Source organism: Eleutherodactylus coqui, chromosome 9, assembly GCF_035609145.1.
Source record: "Eleutherodactylus coqui strain aEleCoq1 chromosome 9, aEleCoq1.hap1, whole genome shotgun sequence".
Classification (NCBI taxonomy): Eukaryota; Metazoa; Chordata; class Amphibia; order Anura; family Eleutherodactylidae; genus Eleutherodactylus; species Eleutherodactylus coqui.
In genome coordinates, this window is record NC_089845.1 from 10206704 (window position 1) to 10226734 (window position 20031).

Below are 20031 nucleotides of genomic sequence, written 5' to 3' on the forward strand. Positions count from 1 at the left end.
GAAGGCAGCCACTCCCCGCGCCCTGGTGATTGGGTGGTTGTAAAGAGACACACCAGAAAGAGACTGGAACCGAGACTGGGTGGTCGCCGAAACGTCCATGAAACTCCAAGGAAAGACATCTGGATTCACGCATCACATTGCAAGAAGCTGCGACCCCTTCTGAGCCGGGTCATGGCCAAACATGAGTCCGTATATCCTTTTGTGCCTTATGCCTATGATCATTGGGGTTCCCATTTGAAATCATGATGTCAGCAGTTCCCCAACGGACAAAGGCACCCCTACCGCGGTATATGTAAATATGTCTGCAGAAGGATTTACAGTTAAGTTTGATTTTGGTGACATTGCCCCATTGAGCCACCATCATACCCACTTAGGGATGTCCAATACTACTTCCGTGTCACCAGGCAGGGAAATGATGATTGTAATTTCTGGTCAGACACAGGCTGGAATACTGGTACCAGTTGAGGATTTCAACCGAGGCTCTGTCTCGAAAGGATAAAAATAGGAAAAGTCTCCTTGAAAGAATGACCCTGAGACTAGTCCAAGACCCTGAGACTAGTCCAAGGCCCTGAGAGTCAGTTCTATCCTGTTTAGGGTTAATACAGTCCTTATTGTGATTGGGCTGCTAAAGACTGTAGACCCCTCCTATTAACTATTCATAATCCATCCCCAGGGGATCTGGGCTTATATCTATAGGGTAGACATGTTACTAGGTGGCCAGCAGAGGATTTAGGAGAGATCCAACTAGTTGATGCTAAGACCCATCCTAATAGCTCTCTAGAATCTATCTTCTACACGCTCTTAGTTCCCCTATGTCCAATATATTCCTAAATTGACATAGGAGGACAGTGTCAGCTTAGAAACAGCTACACTAACCCTAATTACTGGATTCAATGGGTTAAGTACACAGCAGCATTTTACAACAAAACTGACTTCTTTGCCTGTGCCTCAGCTGACCCCACTTAAGTAGAGTATCCCTTCCCATTGATAAAATGACTCAACCAGAGGCCCTCGACTGTCTGCGCTCCCTATACAAAACTCCTCACTCTGTAGATGGTTACATGACCTGTACCCTCCCACTAAACTAACACTTTAGCAGCATCTGGAGTCGCCTTATATCCTGTCAATTATATCTGTTTACTCTCCACTTCTGGTAAAACTAATGTCAACAATCGGGGTGCTCGGTTTTGCCCTTCGACTCTTGTGTTAGATGTCACTAACATTCCTTCCTGGAATGATCAAACCACCGCTAGAGCTGACATACGGTGGTTATGTGGAGATGGTAAACTACACCCTCTCCTTCCACCATCATGCTAAGGTGAAGGTGTTCTAGCCAAAATCCTTCTACCCTTCCAATTATTTGAGGCCAACAGGAAGGGCATGCGACATGACCAGACTCTACATAGACACAAAAGACACGACTCACCTGGGGGCTCTTTTGATCGTCATGTATACACTGATTCCATTGGGATCCCCAGGGATGTTCCTAACCAGTGTAAAGCCAGAAATCATCTTGCAGCAGGGTGGGAATCCCTCATACCTCTTTAGGCAACGATGGAGATTGGATAAATTCTATTTACGATAAGCAGCAAAGGTTCATTAATTATATTAGGGAACATCCATGGTCTTGTTGAGCAACTAGGGCCGACTTGGACAATGGCTTTCCAAGATAGGTTAGCCTTGGGCAGGTTACTAGCTGAAAAAGGAGGGGTCTGTAAAATGATTGGTGATTCTTGTTGTACTTTTATCCCTAGACGGTTCCATCACTAAAGCACTGAAGGGCCCCACTAGCCTCTCTGAAGAATTGGCAGCATATTCTGGCATCTCTGACCCATTTGGCCATTGGTGGAATGAAACTTTTGGCAGATGGGTTTCATCTTTTGCTATGACACTAGTGACTATTTCTGTTGTTATTGCCATTATTGGCTGCTGCATTGCTCCCTGCCTTCGAGGATTTATCTCCAAGACTGTTGACAACCTTGTTCCTGTTATGTATTATGATGCTTTGCCTACGGATTCTGATATTGAATTTGTTTTCTATCAACCCCCTATTTCTGCAGTGCCTTCTCATGATACCTTTTCTCGTGAGCACCAGGCGTTGAGCTAGTCAGGGGATCCGGTGACATTGTGTAGTAAATCAGGCTCCTGTCATTAGGACTCGAGTATGTGCCTGCCTGGCCTAAGCACCTGGCTGCTATGAGAAGCAAAGGGTGGGGCTGTCATGGGAAACTAGATATACATAATTCTATCTATGCAATACACATGAGCCTACATACATATGTCCAGAATATATGTATATACATCGTCTGTCTTAGTAAGCAGCAGCAGCATTTTTCAATTGTACTATTCATTGTACCATATAATGTACTGAAAAACTTTTAAAAATTCTAAGTGGAGAGAAATGAAAAGAAAAATTAATTCCGCCATTTTGTGGTGCGTTTTGTTTCTACAGCGCAGAAACTGCAACAAAAACAACATACCTGTATTCTCTGGGTCGGTACAGTTACTACACAGCCAAACTTATATCGTTTTGTTTTGCTGTACTGTTTTTCCCCCAAGGATATTTCATTTTTTAACATTTTCTGCACGCAATATCTTTTTTATTTTTCTGACAACATAGTTGTGCGCGGCTCATTTTTTGTGAGATGTCTTGTAGTTTGGGTTGGCACCATCTTGGAATACACACGACTTTTTGTTTGCTTTTTATTGCATTTTTTCTTGGAGACAAGGTGACCAAAAAAGCCCATTTGTCGTTCTTTATTTTTTTTCTTATGATGCTCATCATGTGGGGTAAATAAGGAGTTACTTTAATGGATCGGACTTTTACAGACGCAGCGATATAAAAATACATATTTTGTATTACATCATACTGCTATAGGGCAAGCAGTCTATTAAGCCACCCCACGGGGATGACTTGATGGGCATCCTGCCATGACAGCCCAAGGGCCCTTCAGAAGGTCACTGGCTGTAATAGCTCCCACACGGCTCCCTGTGATCTCATCTCGGGGGCCGTACAGGACCAAGGGATTTAAATGTTGCTGGCAAAACTGACAGCGGCATTTAAAAGGTTAACAGCTCCGATGAGCCACGCGGCTGATCAGTGCTGTTGCTACCGGGTGTTGGCTGTAAGAAACAGCCGGCACCCAGCATGTATGAAAATCCCAGAAAATAAGACAGGGTCTTATATTGATTCTTACTCTAAAAGCCTTTACTTTTTTACATGTATAGCTGCCTGGATACTATTTATATTGACTTTTTTGTCCTGTGTTCAGAAACATACCCATTGTGGACCTAATCCGTTGTCGTCATGCAGAAAGGAGCAACTAGTGGCTTTCAGAAGAACATTTTTCCTTGAAGGTGCTTCAGGCCCCATTGCCCACTTGAAGAGCCCTTGAGTGGCCAAAATGACAGAGAGATCCTCAAATGAGCCCATTTTGCAAACTACACCCCTTATCGAATTTAGCTAGGGGTGTGATATGTATTTTAACCCCACCATTTTTTAAAGAATCTAAGTTATGCAGAAGGAAAACATTACGATTTTCATCTTTTTGGCAATTGCGTCATTTTAAAAACATTTTTTTGTACCGCACACATATGAATGAAGACTTGAGGCCAATTTTCCCCATTTAAGGAAAAAATTCCTTCCTGACTCCAATCTGGCATTCGGAATAATCCCCGGATCACCGACCCATCTGAAGGCATAATTAATCACAACATGATATTGTATCGCTCAAGAAATGAATCCAAGCCTTTCCCCTCATCCTCAGACAGAGAGTTCCACAGTCACACTGCTCTTACGGTAAATAATTCCCTTCTGTGTCAGTGTAGAAACCTTCCTTCCTGTAGAAACAGAGGATGCCGCCTCGTTACAGTACTGGGTATAATAGACGATGGGAGAGATCTCTGTACTGAACACTCATATATCTATACATAGTTATTAGAGCGCCCCCTTATTACAGTCCTGGGTATACTAGATTATGGGAGAGATCTCTATACTGACCTCTGATATATCTATACATAGTTATTAGAGCGCCCCCTTGTTACAGTCCTGAGTATAATAGATGATGGGAGAGATCTCTGTACTGACCCCGGATATATCTATACATGGTTATTAGAGTGCCCCTTGTTACAGTCCTGAGTATAATAGATGATGGTAGAGATCTCTGTACTGACCCCTGATATATCTATACATAGTTATTAGAGTGCCCCTTGTTACAGTCCTGAGTATAATAGATGATGGGAGAGATCTCTGTACTGACCCCGGATATATTATATATAGTTATTAGAGCGCCCTCTTGTTACAGTACTGGTTATGATAGACGATGGGAGAGATCTCCGTACTGACCCCTGATATATCTATACATAGTTATTAGAACGCCCCCTTATTACAGTCCTGGGTATAATAGATGATGGGAGAGATCTCTGTACTGACCCCTGATATATCTATACATAGTTATTAGAGCGCCCCCTTGTTACAGTCCTGAGTATAATAGATGATGGGAGAGATCTCTGTACTGACCCCGGATATATTATATATAGTTATTAGAGCGCCCTCTTGTTACAGTACTAGTTATAATAGACGATGGGAGAGATCTCCGTACTGACCCCTGATATATCTATACATAGTTATTAGAACGCCCCCTTATTACAGTCCTGGGTATAATAGATGATGGTAGAGATCTCTGTACTGACCCCGGATATATCTATACATAGTTATTAGAGTGCCCCTTGTTACAGTCCTGAGTATAATAGATGATGGGAGAGATGTCTGTACTGACCCTGGATACATTATATATAGTTATTAGAGCGCCCCCTTGTTACAGTCCTTGGTATAATAGATGATGGGAGAGATCTCTGTACTGACTCCTGATATATCTATACATAGTTATTAGAACACCCCCTTGTTACAGTCCTGGGTATAATAGATGATCGGAGAGATCTCTGTACTGACCCCTGATATATTATATATAGTTATTAGAGTGCCCCTTGTTACAGTCCTGAGTATAATAGATGATGGGAGAGATCTCTGTACTGACCCCGGATATATTATACATAGTTATTAGAGTGCCCCCTTGTTACAGTCCTGGTTATAAAAAGATCACGGGAGAGATGTCTGTACTGACCCCTGATATATCTCTACATAGTTATTAGAGCACCTCCTTGTTACAGTCCTGGGTATAATAGATGATGGGAGAGATCTCTGTACTGACCCCTGATATATCTCTACATAGTTATTAGAGCACTCCCTTGTTACAGTCCTGGGTATAATAGATGATGGGAGAGATCTCTGTACTGACCCCTGATATATCTCTACATAGTTATTAGAGCACTCCCTTGTTACAGTCCTGGGTATAATAGATGATGGGAGAGATCTCTGTACTGACCCCTGATATATTATACATAGTTATTAGAGCACTCCCTTGTTACAGTCCTGGGTATGATAGATGATAGAAGAGATCTCTGTACTGACCCCTGATATATCTATACCTAGTTATTAGAGCACTCCCTTGTTACAGTCCTGGGTATGATAGATGATAGAAGAGATCTCTGTACTGACCCCTGATATATTATACATAGTTATTAGAGCGCCCCCTTGTTACAATCCCGCCTCTTTTCCTTGACGAGAGCCAGTGAGGGAAGGGGGAGACAGCTTAGCAGAGATAAACTGTCCCCTCCGTCCTACGACATTGTGGGCTCGGGCCGTCTGAACGAACGCACAAATATTAGCTATGTGTGCCTGTTCACACGTTTTTACTGTAGCGGGGGGCCAACGTAAAAATGTGAACACCCTTGTAAAAGAGCCCCAAGGGCTGACACTTTCAGTATAATACTTTTTGTTATTTATAAAATTGAAGAACAGTTACGAGTAGAGATGAGCGAGCATACTCGCTAAGGCAAACTACTTGAGCGAGTAGTGCCTTATAAGAGTACCTGCCCACCCGTCTCAAAGGATTCGGGTGCCGGCGGACATGCAGAAAAAAAAAAAGCCTAAACTTGCCCATCCTGAATCCCAGCAGCTTTGGCACCACATATGCTACTCTCCGCTGCCGACACTGTTTACAAGACGCCGTTGACCTGTACTGTACATAGAACACAGGGTTATCAACCGTCCAGTAATTTCTGGACAGTCTGTAGAACTGGGAGGCTTTTTTCCAATATCTGTGAAAAATGTTAGATGCGCCAGTGAATTATGGAGGCTGCTAATACTTGAGCAGGTCTTATAATGTCATTATTGTCATTTTACAGCTCACAGCACATACGGGTAACATGTTCATATCAGTAGCTGACCTGCAGACATGTAATACTTAGATTCTGAATCCTTGCCTGTGTTTTTTCCAATGTCTATAAAAACTGTTCGTTGTCTGTGATAAGTTGTCCAGGAAAATGTAAAATTCAGGTCTGCTACACTGATAGAACGTGCGCAGACTGCGGTCGGTCCCGTGCCTCACAGAGCGATCAGCGAATCGTCCAGCGTCATATACTGCATAAATAAAGGATGATGAGCTAATTGCTGATCATCCAGCTGAATGCTACTGAGAGCAGTGCAGGGAGAAGAGCCGGCTGGACGCGGCTGAGCCCCAGCAGCTGAAGAAAGGTGAGTATTCTTTTCTTTTTTATTATTTTATTCACCATTTCTTCTTGTTTTTCAGGGAAGGGCTTATATTTCAAGCTCTTCCCTGAAAAACAATTACAGGATGCCGTCAGCTAGATCTCCTACTGCAGTTGTCATTTGTGACAGCTGTGGCAGGGAATTCTTTATTCCCCGCAGGGATGAAGAATGCCCTACCTGCATCTGTCACAGATGTGGTAGGTGCAGCAGGGAATTCTTTTTCCTCGCGGGGATGAAGGAAACATCTGCGTGTGTTCTTCATCCCCGCAGGGACATGGCAGTGGCGGACAGGCAAGTTTTTTTTACATTTTTTTTACACTAAAATATTGTTTTTCAGGGAAGGGCTTATGTTTAAAGGCCTTCCCTGAAAACCAATGACGGGGTGCCGTCAGCAGGATCCTCTACCGCAGCTGACATGTGCGACAGCTGCAGTAGGGAATTGAAGAATTCCTCTGCTGCATGTGTCACAGATGTCGCAGGTGCAGCAGCAGAGAATTCTTTTTACTAGCAGGGGTGAAGGAAACACTGAAATTATTGTTTTTCAGGGAAGGGCTTATATGTAAAGCCCTTCCCTGAAAAACAATTCAGGGGTGCCGGGAGACTACGTGCCAAACTCAGCACAAATTCACTTCCTGAACAAGATGGAAGGAAAATAAAGAAGATCCAGAAAGACAACTTGGTACCATGTGGGGACTTCAACATGATTGCAGACAAGGACATGGACACCAACAATCCACAAAGAAAATACATAATACACACCCTGACTCCTTGGATGCGGGGAGAAGATCTTCATAACACCTTCAGATGTGTTAACGCTAATTCTAGAGAACACTTCTTTTATTCAGCTAGACATTGGTCTTTTTCCATAATAGACCTGTTCCTTGTAGACTTCTATATGCTCCCTCAATAGGAACGGCAACATGGTCAGAACATGCCCCAATTTACCTAACCCTTAAATTATTTCAAAATGTGAAAATCCCTAGAGCATGGAGAAATAATACATATTTAATGAAAATCCCCAAATATCAAGATATAATATGTAATTCCATCAAGGGGTATTTCTACTTTAATACATTTCCAGAGATAAAACCATTCATCCTCTGGAACTCCCACAAAACAGTAATAGGAGAGACCATGATCCAGCTAGGAACACGACATAAAAATGAGAAAAATGAAATATTTAAAGACACTATAACGTTAAATCCGATAGATTATAAGCGTAACCACAAAATTAGCAATCCTAGAACGTCCCTGAGGCCTTCAGATAGTAACTGTACAACCCAGAAGGGGATCGCTCTACCTTACATCCATCTGAAAGGAAGTATCGATAAATGTCTCTCCTTAATCCACTTACCTACTCTAACACAAAACCAACCAGAGACCCTAAATCTACCCATTTCACCTCAAGAAACGTTATAAAAGAAGAAGCACAAGGTCCAAATGGATACTCCAATGAATTCAAAATTTTCCATCCCTGCCCAATTAAATATATGACCGAAAATTTTAATGCGGTCATGAAGGTGGGTGCTCTCCCCCTGAAATGCTTTAGGCCACTATTGTGGCAATTCCCAAACCAGGAAAGAGTACGTCCTTCTTGTCAGATTTTAGGCCTTTATCACTTTTTAAAAGCAAGTTAAAACTGTGTGCTAAGATCATAGCCGGCCGCCTATTAACGATAATGCCAACCCCAGACTTCAGATGCCACCAGAAGAGCCTTGGTTTGAATGCTCAAAATGGGCAGGCTGTGAACACCTTCTCTGCTCCTCACACCGAGTGCAGAGAAGACATTAAACAGAATCCATGGGGGATATGCATTCTCAGCTCTACACAAATTTGGGTTCGAAGGTTATATTACAAAAGCAATTAGAGCCCTACAGTCAGGGCCCTCAGCAAGAGACCTCATTAATGGTGTCCTGTTGAGCACATTCGAAATAACAGACGGAACCCGGTAAGGATGTCTCCTATCCCCACTGCTATATATTCTGACAATGAAGTCCTTCGGGGAGGCAATCAAAATAAGAGGCATCCCATTGTCATTCAGACAACAGAAAATAGATCTTTTTACAGATTATGTAATTTTATCAGTAACCTACCCCTCAGCTCACTCCGAGCAATTCCCCAAACAATAGGAAGTTTTAGCAACATATCCTACTATAAACTAAAAAAAATCCCAAATACTAGCCATAAATATACCTAGCCGACTAAGGGACCAAATCAAAAAAGATTTCCTCATGGGAGGATCTGACCTCTGTGTGTATATACTGAGGAGAATATACCTCACCTCTATGTGTATATACTGAGGAGAATCTAACTGACCTGTGTGTATATACTGAGGACAATCTAACTGACCTCTGTGTGTATATACTGAGGAGAATCTAACTGACCTCTGTGTGTATATACTGAGGAGAATATACCCCATCTCTATATGTATATACTGAGGAGAATCTACCTCACCTCTACGTGTATATACTGAGGAGAATCTAACTGACCTGTGTGTATATACTGAGGACAATCTAACTGACCTCTGTGTGTATATACTGAGGACAATCTAACTGACCTCTGTGTGTATATACTGAGGACAATCTAACTGACCTCTGTGTGTATATACTGAGGAGAATCCAACGGACCTCTATGTGTATATACTCAGGAGAATCCAACGGACCTCTATGTGTATATACTCAGGAGAATCTAACTAACCTCTGTGTGTATAAACTCAGGAGAATCTACCTCACCTCGGTGTATGTACTGAGGAGAATCTAACTGACCTCTGTGTGTATAAACTCAGGAGAATCTACCTCACCTCTATGTGTATATACTGAGGAGAATCTAACTGATCTCTGTGTGCATTTACTGAAAGGCTGTTAAGTATATAAGGAAGCGGCCATGGACTGCAGGGATAGAGCATGCAGTGAAGGCTAAGAAAGGGCTGCAACCTCCAGTATGGGGGTAAATTTGAATAAAAGAGGCGTTACCTTTAAGGGTATAAAGTGAGTAGAGTGGGAGGGGCTGCACATTCTGCAGAGGGACATCGGTACATGCAGTCTGAGGAGAATCTAACACTCGTTTACAGTATGTGTAGACAGATTTTATTCTTCGGTTCCTCTGAAGTAACCACTTCAGAAAATTTGCTGTGCGAACAACAGGTAAACACCTGGACTGAATTAACTCGGGTGAAGCCGAAGCTTGTTGATAAATACTGCGCTGTGAGAGCTGGCACAACCTTGGTCATTAACATACTGGCAGATAGCAGTCGTAAAGTGTCAGCCACCACCAGCAGCAGGAAATGGACGGTACCCCCTTCTTCACCGGACAACAGACACAATCTCGCTGCACAGTTCATATCCAAATGTTTGCCCTAAAAAGTAACAAACTTGCAGCCCTTGAGGATCCATGAAGACAGCGGAGGCCCTGTTCCCACAATAGGCCAAACACTAGAGGAGGCAAGCCCTAATTAGACTGAAAGAAATCAACTGAACTATTAGGCTAATTTTACAAAACTGCAGAGTATTTTGAACTCCTATAGGTCAGTGAGTAATGAGGAAGAGTTATTTTGATGCCCCTCCCTCCCCAATAACATCCCTTGTCCCCCCCCCCCCCCCCTCCCTATATAATCTCTCCCCCTTTACCCCATGCACAATAGCAATCTCAACTAAAGCGGGATAGAGAAACAAGCTCTGGAACAATGTTTAATGCTACATGAGAATAATATGCCTAATATGCTGCTGTATACCGAATACTGAGAGCTGATCAGATGGGCGGATGGGAGTTACAGAGAAGAAATTCACCACAACACACATTGGGAGCACAAGGACACCCCTCCACACACTGGCTGAGCTTCAAGGACCATGCACCCTGCATATCCTATTCTAGAACCGCTTGTGAGTGAAGCCTCATAGGTTATAATGGAATACCAAGACTGCAAATATACCTGACCCATTGGAAAGAAAACTTGCTGCCCGCCTGCCAGTACAAGTAAACTGATGCTAGAAAACCAAGTTGACCCAAAGCAGGAATTAGATTCAGATGGAGACAGCAGCGTGGACCTCTCTGATACTAATAAAACCCAACCCTTTCTCCAGAAACACCTTGCTCATATCAGAGACAATGTAAAACATTGGCCGAAGGATAGATTCCCTGGAAATGCTCAGCCGGAAACTATCCTATACAGACTGTTCAGACAAATATACAAGTGCAACAAGGACAAGAAAAACACTGCAGAAAAATACATAAAAGCATACTTCAAATGTTTGTGTCACATCCAATCTGGACCCGCTGGATCCAAAAACCTGAAAGACTCACGGGCTGTGAACAAACAGACTGCAACTGCACACAAAACAGTTGTAAACCCTAAAGAATCAGACATCTGGGAAACATGGTCCCTATAAACCTTTTATCCAGGAAAGGGACCTGCCTGTACGCAGATCACCCGCCCCAACAAGGGTGAACCTGATCATGTACCTAGACCACTAGCAGACACTACCTGGAAGAAGAGAAAACCACAGAAAACCCCAAATAAATGATAGTAACTTTAGTATTAAAGGGGTTGTCTCGCGGCAGCAAGTGGGGTTATACACTTCTGTATGGCCATATTAATGCACTTTGTAATGTACATCGTGCATTAATTATGAGCCATACAGAAGTTATTCACTTACCTGCTCCGTTGCTAGCGTCCCTGTCGCCATGGATCCGTCTAAATTCGCTGTCTTTTGGCGTTTTTAGACGCGCTTGCGCAGTCCGGTCTTCTGCCTGGTGAATGGGGCCGCTCGTGCCGGAGAGCTGGTCCCGCGTTGTCATCGTAGCTCCGCCCCGTCACGTGTGCCGATTCCAGCCAATCAGGAGGCTGGAATCGGCAATGGACCGCACAGAGCCCACAGTGCACCATGGGAGAAGAGCCGCGGTGCATCGTGGGTGAAGATCCCGGTGGCCATCTTGGAGAAGAAAGAAAGAAGTCGTCGCAGAGCGGGGATTCGGGTAAGTAATATATATATATATTTTTTAACCCATCCCTTGGGTTTGTCTCGCGCCGAACGGGGGGGCCTATTGAAAAAAAAAAAACCTGTTTCGGCGCGAGACAACCCCTTTAAGTTTTGTGAAGAATTAGGAAAACAGAAGATCCAGCACCAACCTCTAACTTCCACCACAGTCAGAGGGAGACTGGATTAAACAGCAATGAGCTAAGCGCAAGGCCAGGTTAAAGAGTCCTCCCAAGTTACCCACAGGTGAAACCAAGCAAGTCTCACCTAAAATCACTCCTACCAGATCCAGAAGATGAAGAGACCAAATACAAGACCTAAACCGGATCACTAGAAAGGAACAGATCCAAGAACCGCTGCAAAGCCCTACCATCTGAAGGCCAAAGGAGGTCTAACACATGTGGGGCTCTAATAAAGTGGTCATTCAGGGTGTAAGTCTTGTTTTCATACTTTGTTATGATCATTGGGAATTCTCCTGCTGAATTATCTTCTGCTTTCGAAGATTGTTGATCTACTCGTGGCTCTTCTGACCACATTGATTAGTCTAGCTGGCTTCTACATGTATCAGTCACAGCGCGGCCGAGACGTGTGTACCTGTGTAATCTCCTCGTGTCACTACAATTAGACTTCCTTTACACGCACCATTTGGATTTCCCTTGTCTGTTCAGTTATGAGAGCAAGGTAATGGAATCAGACGCCACGGAATGGACCCCCGTGACTACAACGCAGTCCATCCAGCTTCCATCATGTCCACTGAGTACTGCACTGTTTCTTCTGGGATTTTTGGATGGATCTGCTCCGGGTGCAGCAAGTGGCGCCTCCAGCCCAGATCTGACCCTAACCTTAGGCTATGTTCACACGGCAGATTTGCCATGGATTTTCCATGTGATCCTTCCACACTAGAATTGCACAACATTTAAAAGTAGCAACAAAATGGAAAAGATTTTCGAAAGCTCCTCCGCATGCTTTGGAAAAAATCCACACAAATCCGTGTGCAATCTGACAAGCAGTGCAGACTTTAAATCTGCAGCATTTCAACCACAGCAGCCTTTTGGTGCAGTTTCCACCTCTTCTATTGAGGGGGCGAATTCTGCACCAAAGGGAGTGGATTTTGAGGCAGAATTTGCACTGTGGAGTGTTCATTGCAAACACTCAGCAACACATTTTGCCTTGGGGCACATTCACACAGCCCTACCAGCCCTTCTGTATGAATTCCACCTCTAAAAACCAAGCTTTTCTGCTGCAATTTTTGCTATGGATCTGCATGCACATTTAGCCCTGTTAACCCCTTCAGGGGCAATTCTGGAAATTTTCCAGGACTAGCTCCACTGTTCATAGTGATACAACCCGGAAAATTTCCGGGCTATGTTTCACCATGGGACCGTGCAGAATACCATGCCATGAGCTGTGGCATTGTGCTCTGCCTGCACAGTCCCACAGAGAACCAGTGCAGGACTTTAAAAAAAGAAGCGGGAAGATATAACCGATTTGTCGGCAACTTCCTGCTTCTTTTTTTGAACTCCTGCACTGTTTACACGTTGCTAAGGAGACCATCGGCTTGTCAGAAGCCAGCGGATGGTCCCCATGGCAGGGAGAGCTGATGATCGTCTGTCAGATGATAGACGGGCAAAAGCTCTTACAGCAGAGAATGGAGAAACCTCTAAACTCCGCTGTTTAACCCTTTTACATGCCCCGGTCTGTGCAACTGCAGCCTGTAAAGGGCTGAAAGAGGGAGGGGGCTCCCTCTGTCACCATTGGACCCCCGCAATGTGATCAAGGAGTCCTAATAGGTCTCTGTGGCAACCGGAGGCTTGAATATAGCCTCCAGGTCTGCCAGCTAAATTAGGCTATGACGCTCAGACTCTGTCTGAGCGTCATAGCCTGTCTGCTACTCTGCTATGCCTCAGCATAACAGAGTATTAGAAGAATTTAAAAAAAGGATTATACAAGTCTCCTAAAGGGACAAACATTTTAAAAAAGTAAAAAAAATAAAATAGTAAAAATATTATAAAAAAATAAATAAAAACGCCCCAAACCCATCTTTCTCCCTTTACTTTGTAAAAAATAAAAAATGAAAAACAAAATTACACATGTGGTATTCCTGCATTTGTAATGACCCAGAGAAGGAAGTTAGTACATTATTTAATCTGCAGGGTGCACGGCATGGAGAAAAAAATTAAGTGTGCCAAAAATAGCTAATTTAGCCTATGTCACCATACAAAAAACAGAATAGAAAGTGATCAAAATGCTGCACAGATCAACAAATGGTACGAATAAAAAGTACAACTCATCCCGCAAAATAAAAACCCTAACAGCTCAGTTAATAAAAAAATGTAATGGATTTAAATGCTAGGGGTCTTTGAATGCAGCAATAAAAAAAAGAATTTATTTATTTATTTTAAGTTTGAAAGGGTAGCGAAAAAGAAACAAACTATTACAATGTGGTATGGGCATAATCGTACCGGCCTGGAGAATGACTATAATATACTATTTATACCGCTCAGAGAATGCAGTGAAAAATAAAAAACAGCCAGAATTACAGATTTTGTTAATCTTGCCTCTAGAAAAAATGGAATAAAAAGCAATAAAAAAAATAGCTAAATGAAGACTGGAGTTCATCCCGCAATAAACACGGCCGTCTAGAGCGCTGGCGATGGGAAATAACATTATTACGGCTCTTGGAATGTGGCGACACAAAAGCAAACCTTTAAGAAAAAAAATGTTTTAAATGTACAAAAATAGCAAATCATAAAAGAACTGTATAAACTCGGTATCGCCAGGATCGGGCTCCACAAGCCCGGTCTGTATACACAAGTAGCCATAGTCTGTTAGGACAGCGCTGAGCTGTCAGCAGGGAGAGCAGCACAGTGTGCAGTGTCTCCAAAGTGGAGATTGACACTTATGCAGGGGTGAGGCTGACTGCTGTCACAAGGGCCACCAAGGGAGTCACTGCCCCCCAGGGGGGTCGAGACCGCCAGTAAGTATGTATCCATGCAATATGAGGTTTATTGAGTAGAAAACAAATTAAAGAAACAGCTGCTCATTAAGCGCAGCTTCCAGGCCTGGACGTACAGTAGGACTTGTGAAAGGGCCCGCCAGCCATTGTATGCCTCGTGTAGTACTGCTGCAGATGTCTGACCCCCTCACACACCCGGGCTCAAGCTGGTCAATCTGAAAGGTTTGAGTGCTCGGAGGCAAAGTTGGCTGCTGTTGGAACTCACCAGTAAGCTTCTGCAGAACATCAAACCCATGCTTCAGTGCAATGATATCCAAGAATGAGACCGTTCCATCTTCAAATCTGAAAGCAAATACAGATATGTAAAGCCAGCTGTCCTAAACCTCACACAGCTACACCATGCAATAGTGAACTCTAAGTATGGCGATAACAACCCCCCCCCCCCCCCCCCCAGCGGTAGATCGCATTGGGCCATCATGTTAAAGGGCTTTTCCAGGAAAAATGCTATTGATGGCTATCCTCAGGGTAGGTGATGAATAGTTGATCGGATGGGGGCCACCGCTCAGGACCCTGGCAGATCAGCTGATCAGGCGCCCACTGACAGCATCACAAATGCACAGGGGTTGGCGGGGAAGCTGCTGCTCCAACTGCAAGCGCAGCTCCCGAAGATTTTAGAGAACCCAGCCTTGGTAATTAATAAATTACTTGGCAGCGCTGTGGAATAAGTTGGCGCTATACAAATAAGATTAATATTCATAGCCTTTATAACAACAAAGACGCATCCCAGCAGAGAAGACCATAAAGTGAAAACCTATCAACAAGCAAGAGAAGGCCTTCCAGAGCCGCAAGGGGTCTCAGACTTCTTTACGGCACGTGACGCCAGCTGTGACCAGACCACAAAGCACCGAGGGCTCTCCCCCCCTGCTGGCTCAGTAACGAGTGAAAAAGTGGCGCCTGCTTCCGCTGACCTGCAAGCACATCTCTACATTAAGAGGTGAATCAATCCAGCAAAGCAGCAATCACAGCCCCGCTGCCCCTAGCAGCATGCCGTCAGAAGACATGCAGGATCTCATTGCTTCACCCTATCCTTCTGCAAGCCCTTAGAAGTAGAGACCCAGGCTCTCTTCCTAACCTTCCTTACAAACCTGCTCCGTTCCCACACGTACCTGCCTTAACTTCAAATAAAATCTCCTTCTGATTGTCCGTTCCCCAAATCAACCAACTCAGAAGAGTTCATGAAAACCATGATACTGGCACTGAGATATTAGCAGCATATCCCCAGCACTCAACTCCTCTACAAGACCTAGGTGTCTGCACAGACGGTGTAGAGAACAGGATGGAGGAACTAACCATCTCTCACAACAGTATAAGCGATGCGCATTACGCTTCAGAGGAAGAAGTAATATCTATTAGAAGCAAGATGGCGGATCTTGAGGACAGAAGTAGACACAATAACATAAAATCGGGAGGCTTCCCTGAGAGAATAAGCCAAGCTGAAATCAAAGAATTCTTGTCAAATTGTATGTCCTCATTACACCCGAACACCCCACACCAAGAGCTCATTATAGATAGGACTAGGAATTATTAGGAAATTATAGTACCAGTGTTTCTGGTGACGAAACGCACCACACAGCTCTGCTACATGCACATTACACACACACAGCTGTGCTATATGCACGTCACACACAGCTCTGCTACATGCACATCACACACACCTAGCTGTGCTACATGCACATCACACACAAACAGCTGTACTATATGCACGTCACACACAGCTCTGCTACATGCACATCACACACACCTAGCTGTGCTACATGCACATCACACACAAACAGCTGTACTATATGCACGTCACACACAGCTCTGCTACATGCACATCACACACACCTAGCTGTGCTACATGCACATCACACACAAACAGCTGTGCTATATGCACATCACACACACAGCACTGCTACTTGCACATCACACACACAGCACTGCTACTTGCACATCACACACACAGCACTGCTACACACACAGCTCTGCTACATGCACGTCACACACACACACAGCTGTGCTACATGCATGTCACACACACACAGCTGTGCTACATGCACGTCACGCATACACACCCAGCTCTGCTACATGCACGTTGCACACACAACACTGCTAAATACATTGTTCATCCCATACAACAGGGATCAGAAGCAGCACAGCACTGGAGATGAAGGACCTGTGATGACATCACCGTCATGCACCACCCCTGATCACATCACCAACCTCTAACCGATTGGTTTCTTTTAGATATGGATTCAAGGAGCTTTTTTAGAAGGCTCAGATTAAAGGCACACTTTGCTTCTGTACCATCTATAGTGCCTAACGAGGATGTTTCTATTGTGCCATCCACTGATAAGGCCCTTTTCTCTTTACAAGATACGGGTTTACGTAACAAAAGTTATTTCCAACCGCCTAGTAATACGCACACAGTTGAGACCTACATTGACTTGGTAAATCGGGATGTACAAGCTTTAAGGTTACAAACCAAGAGAGGGCGCTATAAGAGTAATATAAATAGTGCTGAACGTCGTGCATTGACCACTTTGTCCCTAGACAGGTCCATCACTATCAAACCGGCCGACAAGGGCGGCGCGGTGGTAGTGATGGACTCTGTCAAGTATGAACAAGAGATACTCAGACAGTTAGGTGATACCTCTGTTTATGAATTACTTTCGTGTAATCCTACAGAGGAATATCAAACCTCCCTAAGGGTGATCCTTAATGATGCACGTGACGGGGCGGAGCTACACGGAGCCGGCATTCTGCACGAGCGGCCCCATTGAAGACAGCAGAAGACCTGGACTGCGCAAGCGCGTCTAATTTGGCCATTAGACGGCGAAAATTAGACGGCAACCATGGAGACGAGGACGCCAGCAACGGAGCAGGTAAGTGAAAAACTTTTGATAACTTCTGTATGGCTCATAATTAATGCACAATGTATATTACAAAGTGCATTAATATGGCCATACAGAAGTGTATACCCCCACTTGCTGCCGCGGGACAACCCCTTTAAGGACACTAGTGACTTTCTACTAAAACTGAATTCTATCCCTTTTCGTGATGATGTCATTTTGGCATCATTTGACGTTACAGCTTTGTATACGTCTATTTCTCATGAACGTGGCCTGGAAGCGGTGAGACTGAAGCTGCTTTCAGCAGAATTATCCGTGGAATGTGAGCATGTAATCTTAACCCTTTTGCAGTTTGTTCTCACTAAGAGCTACTTCACGTTTGGAGGTAAATTCTACAGACAGTGCCAGGGGACCGCCATGGGGGCCAATGTGGCGCCGACGTATGCTAACATTTACATGGGTGTGTTTGAAAATCAACACGTGTATACGTCGGCGCATTGGCCCCAGGCGGTCTCCTGGCTACCATATATAGACGAGATTTTTGTTGTCTGGTCTGGTACGATTGATGAGTTGAATTTGTTTCAAAGTGAACTCAAAAGCATAAGACCAGAGTTACAATTCACTGTGAAACACTCGACTTGCAATTTGGAATTCCTAGACGTGTTAATAACCAAAACCAACACAGGCTTTACAACTGACCTTTACACAAAACCGACAGATCGGAACAATTTACTTGATTACAAAAGCTTGCACCCTCAGACTACTATTGACTCCTTACCATGGAGTCAATTTTTGAGGGTGCGACGAGTAACCAATGAAGAGCATTTAGATGAGCGACTTACTCAAATGGGCCTTAAATTCCTATTGAGGGGTTACCCAAAGGATTTAGTTTTGGACAAAATGGAGAGAGCGAAGAAAATAACACGCGAGACGCTATTGGCGCCTCACATTACTAAGAATGAACGCATCCCGTTCATATCCATATATAACCCTATGAGTAGGCAAGTCTCTTCTATAGTACGTAAACACTGGCCTATTTTACAGATCTCGTCCACTGCGCACTTTTCTGAGCGTCCCATCATGTCGTATAGACGTTGCCCCAGTCTGCGCGACAAGCTGGGCCGCTCTGCTTTTGAAAATATTCCCTCAACAAAAGCCAAAATGTTTTTTCCGACTAAGAGGGGTAACTTTCCCTGTATGGGATGTTCAAGTTGTTCCAATTTGGTTAAGGGCGACAGATTCTCTCATTCTCACACGGGGGAGTCTTATCAAATCAAGGGTAGATATACATGTTCCTCTTCGTACGTTGTATATCTACTCACTTGCCCCTGTGGCTTGCAGTATGTTGGCCAAACTATTCAAGAGGTCCGAAATAGGATTTCTAGTCACAAGAGCTCCATCCGAACCAGGAAACTTGATTTACCAGTACCACGCCATTTCCACGAGATGGGTCATACAGCATGTCAGTTAAAATTCCGTGTCATGGACTCGGTCCCGGAAAAGCCGAGGGGGGGTGATAGATTAAAATTACTATTAAAAAAAGAACTACGATGGATATACACATTAGAGACGATGGTACCTAAAGGTTTGAATCACGAATATAATGCTACTATGTTTCTGTGAAAATATCTTGATGCTTGTACACATCAGTTATGCCTTTTTTTAGTGTTTTTAATTCACATATATGTTTTTTGTGTTCACAGAACGGTCGTCGAGTCATCATGGCATGGGTGAAAATTGCATATGGTACTCACATCTATATACTCCTGTGCGCTGTCTCTTTAAAATATATGCATGCAGTAGAGGATTGGATTTTGACACGTAATATCTATGGGCCACGTATGGTATATTTGATAGATGTCCTATTGAGGCTAGTGTTTAACTACTGTTAGTGACTAGGCATTTGCATAATAACAGGGTATTTTTTGATTGACAGATGTGGTTACTATGTATATGTAAATTATGCTAATCACTACATAGTCATAATAATGAGGTCTTTGCAAGCTGTTTAGTTTATGCATATATATTTTGCTATCCTATCATATGCATTATTGGTTATAAATGCTTGCTTATTCCGTTGATGCCCCGTTTATACTCTATCTCAGTATGCACAAGACGTATTAAAGGGGTTGTCCCGCGCCGAAACGGGTTTTTTTTTTTTTTTAACCTCCCCCCCGTTCGGCGCGAGACAACCCCGATGCAGGGGTTAAAAAAACAACCCGCACAGCGCTTACCTGAATCCCGGCGGTCCGGCGTCTTCATACTTACCTGCTGAAGATGGCCGCCGGGATCCTCTGTCTCCGTGGACCGCAGGGCTTCTGTGCGGTCCATTGCCGATTCCAGCCTCCTGATTGGCTGGAATCGGCACGTGACGGGGCGGAGCTACACGGAGCCGGCATTCTACACGAGCGGCCCCATAGAAGACAGGAGAAGACCCGGACTGCGCAAGCGCGGCTAATTTGGCCATCGGAGGCCGAAAATTAGTCGGCACCATGGAGACGAGGACGCTAGCAACGGAGCAGGTAAGTATAAAACTTTTTATAACTTCTGTATGGCTCATAATTAATGCACAATGTACATTACAAAGTGCATTAATATGGC

General features: G+C 44.0%; 1 protein-coding gene across 3 annotated transcripts in view; it reads right to left on the minus strand.

Annotated features, from left to right (window-relative positions):
* MOCOS (molybdenum cofactor sulfurase) overlaps positions 1-20031 on the minus strand; it is a 397435-nt gene that overhangs the window by 208175 nt on the left and 169229 nt on the right. For all 3 annotated transcript variants that reach the window (XM_066579116.1, XM_066579117.1, XM_066579115.1), the window contains exon 5: positions 14805-14881. In XM_066579116.1, coding sequence (XP_066435213.1) covers positions 14805-14881 — 77 coding nt within the window. The remainder of the gene's footprint in view (positions 1-14804; positions 14882-20031) is intronic.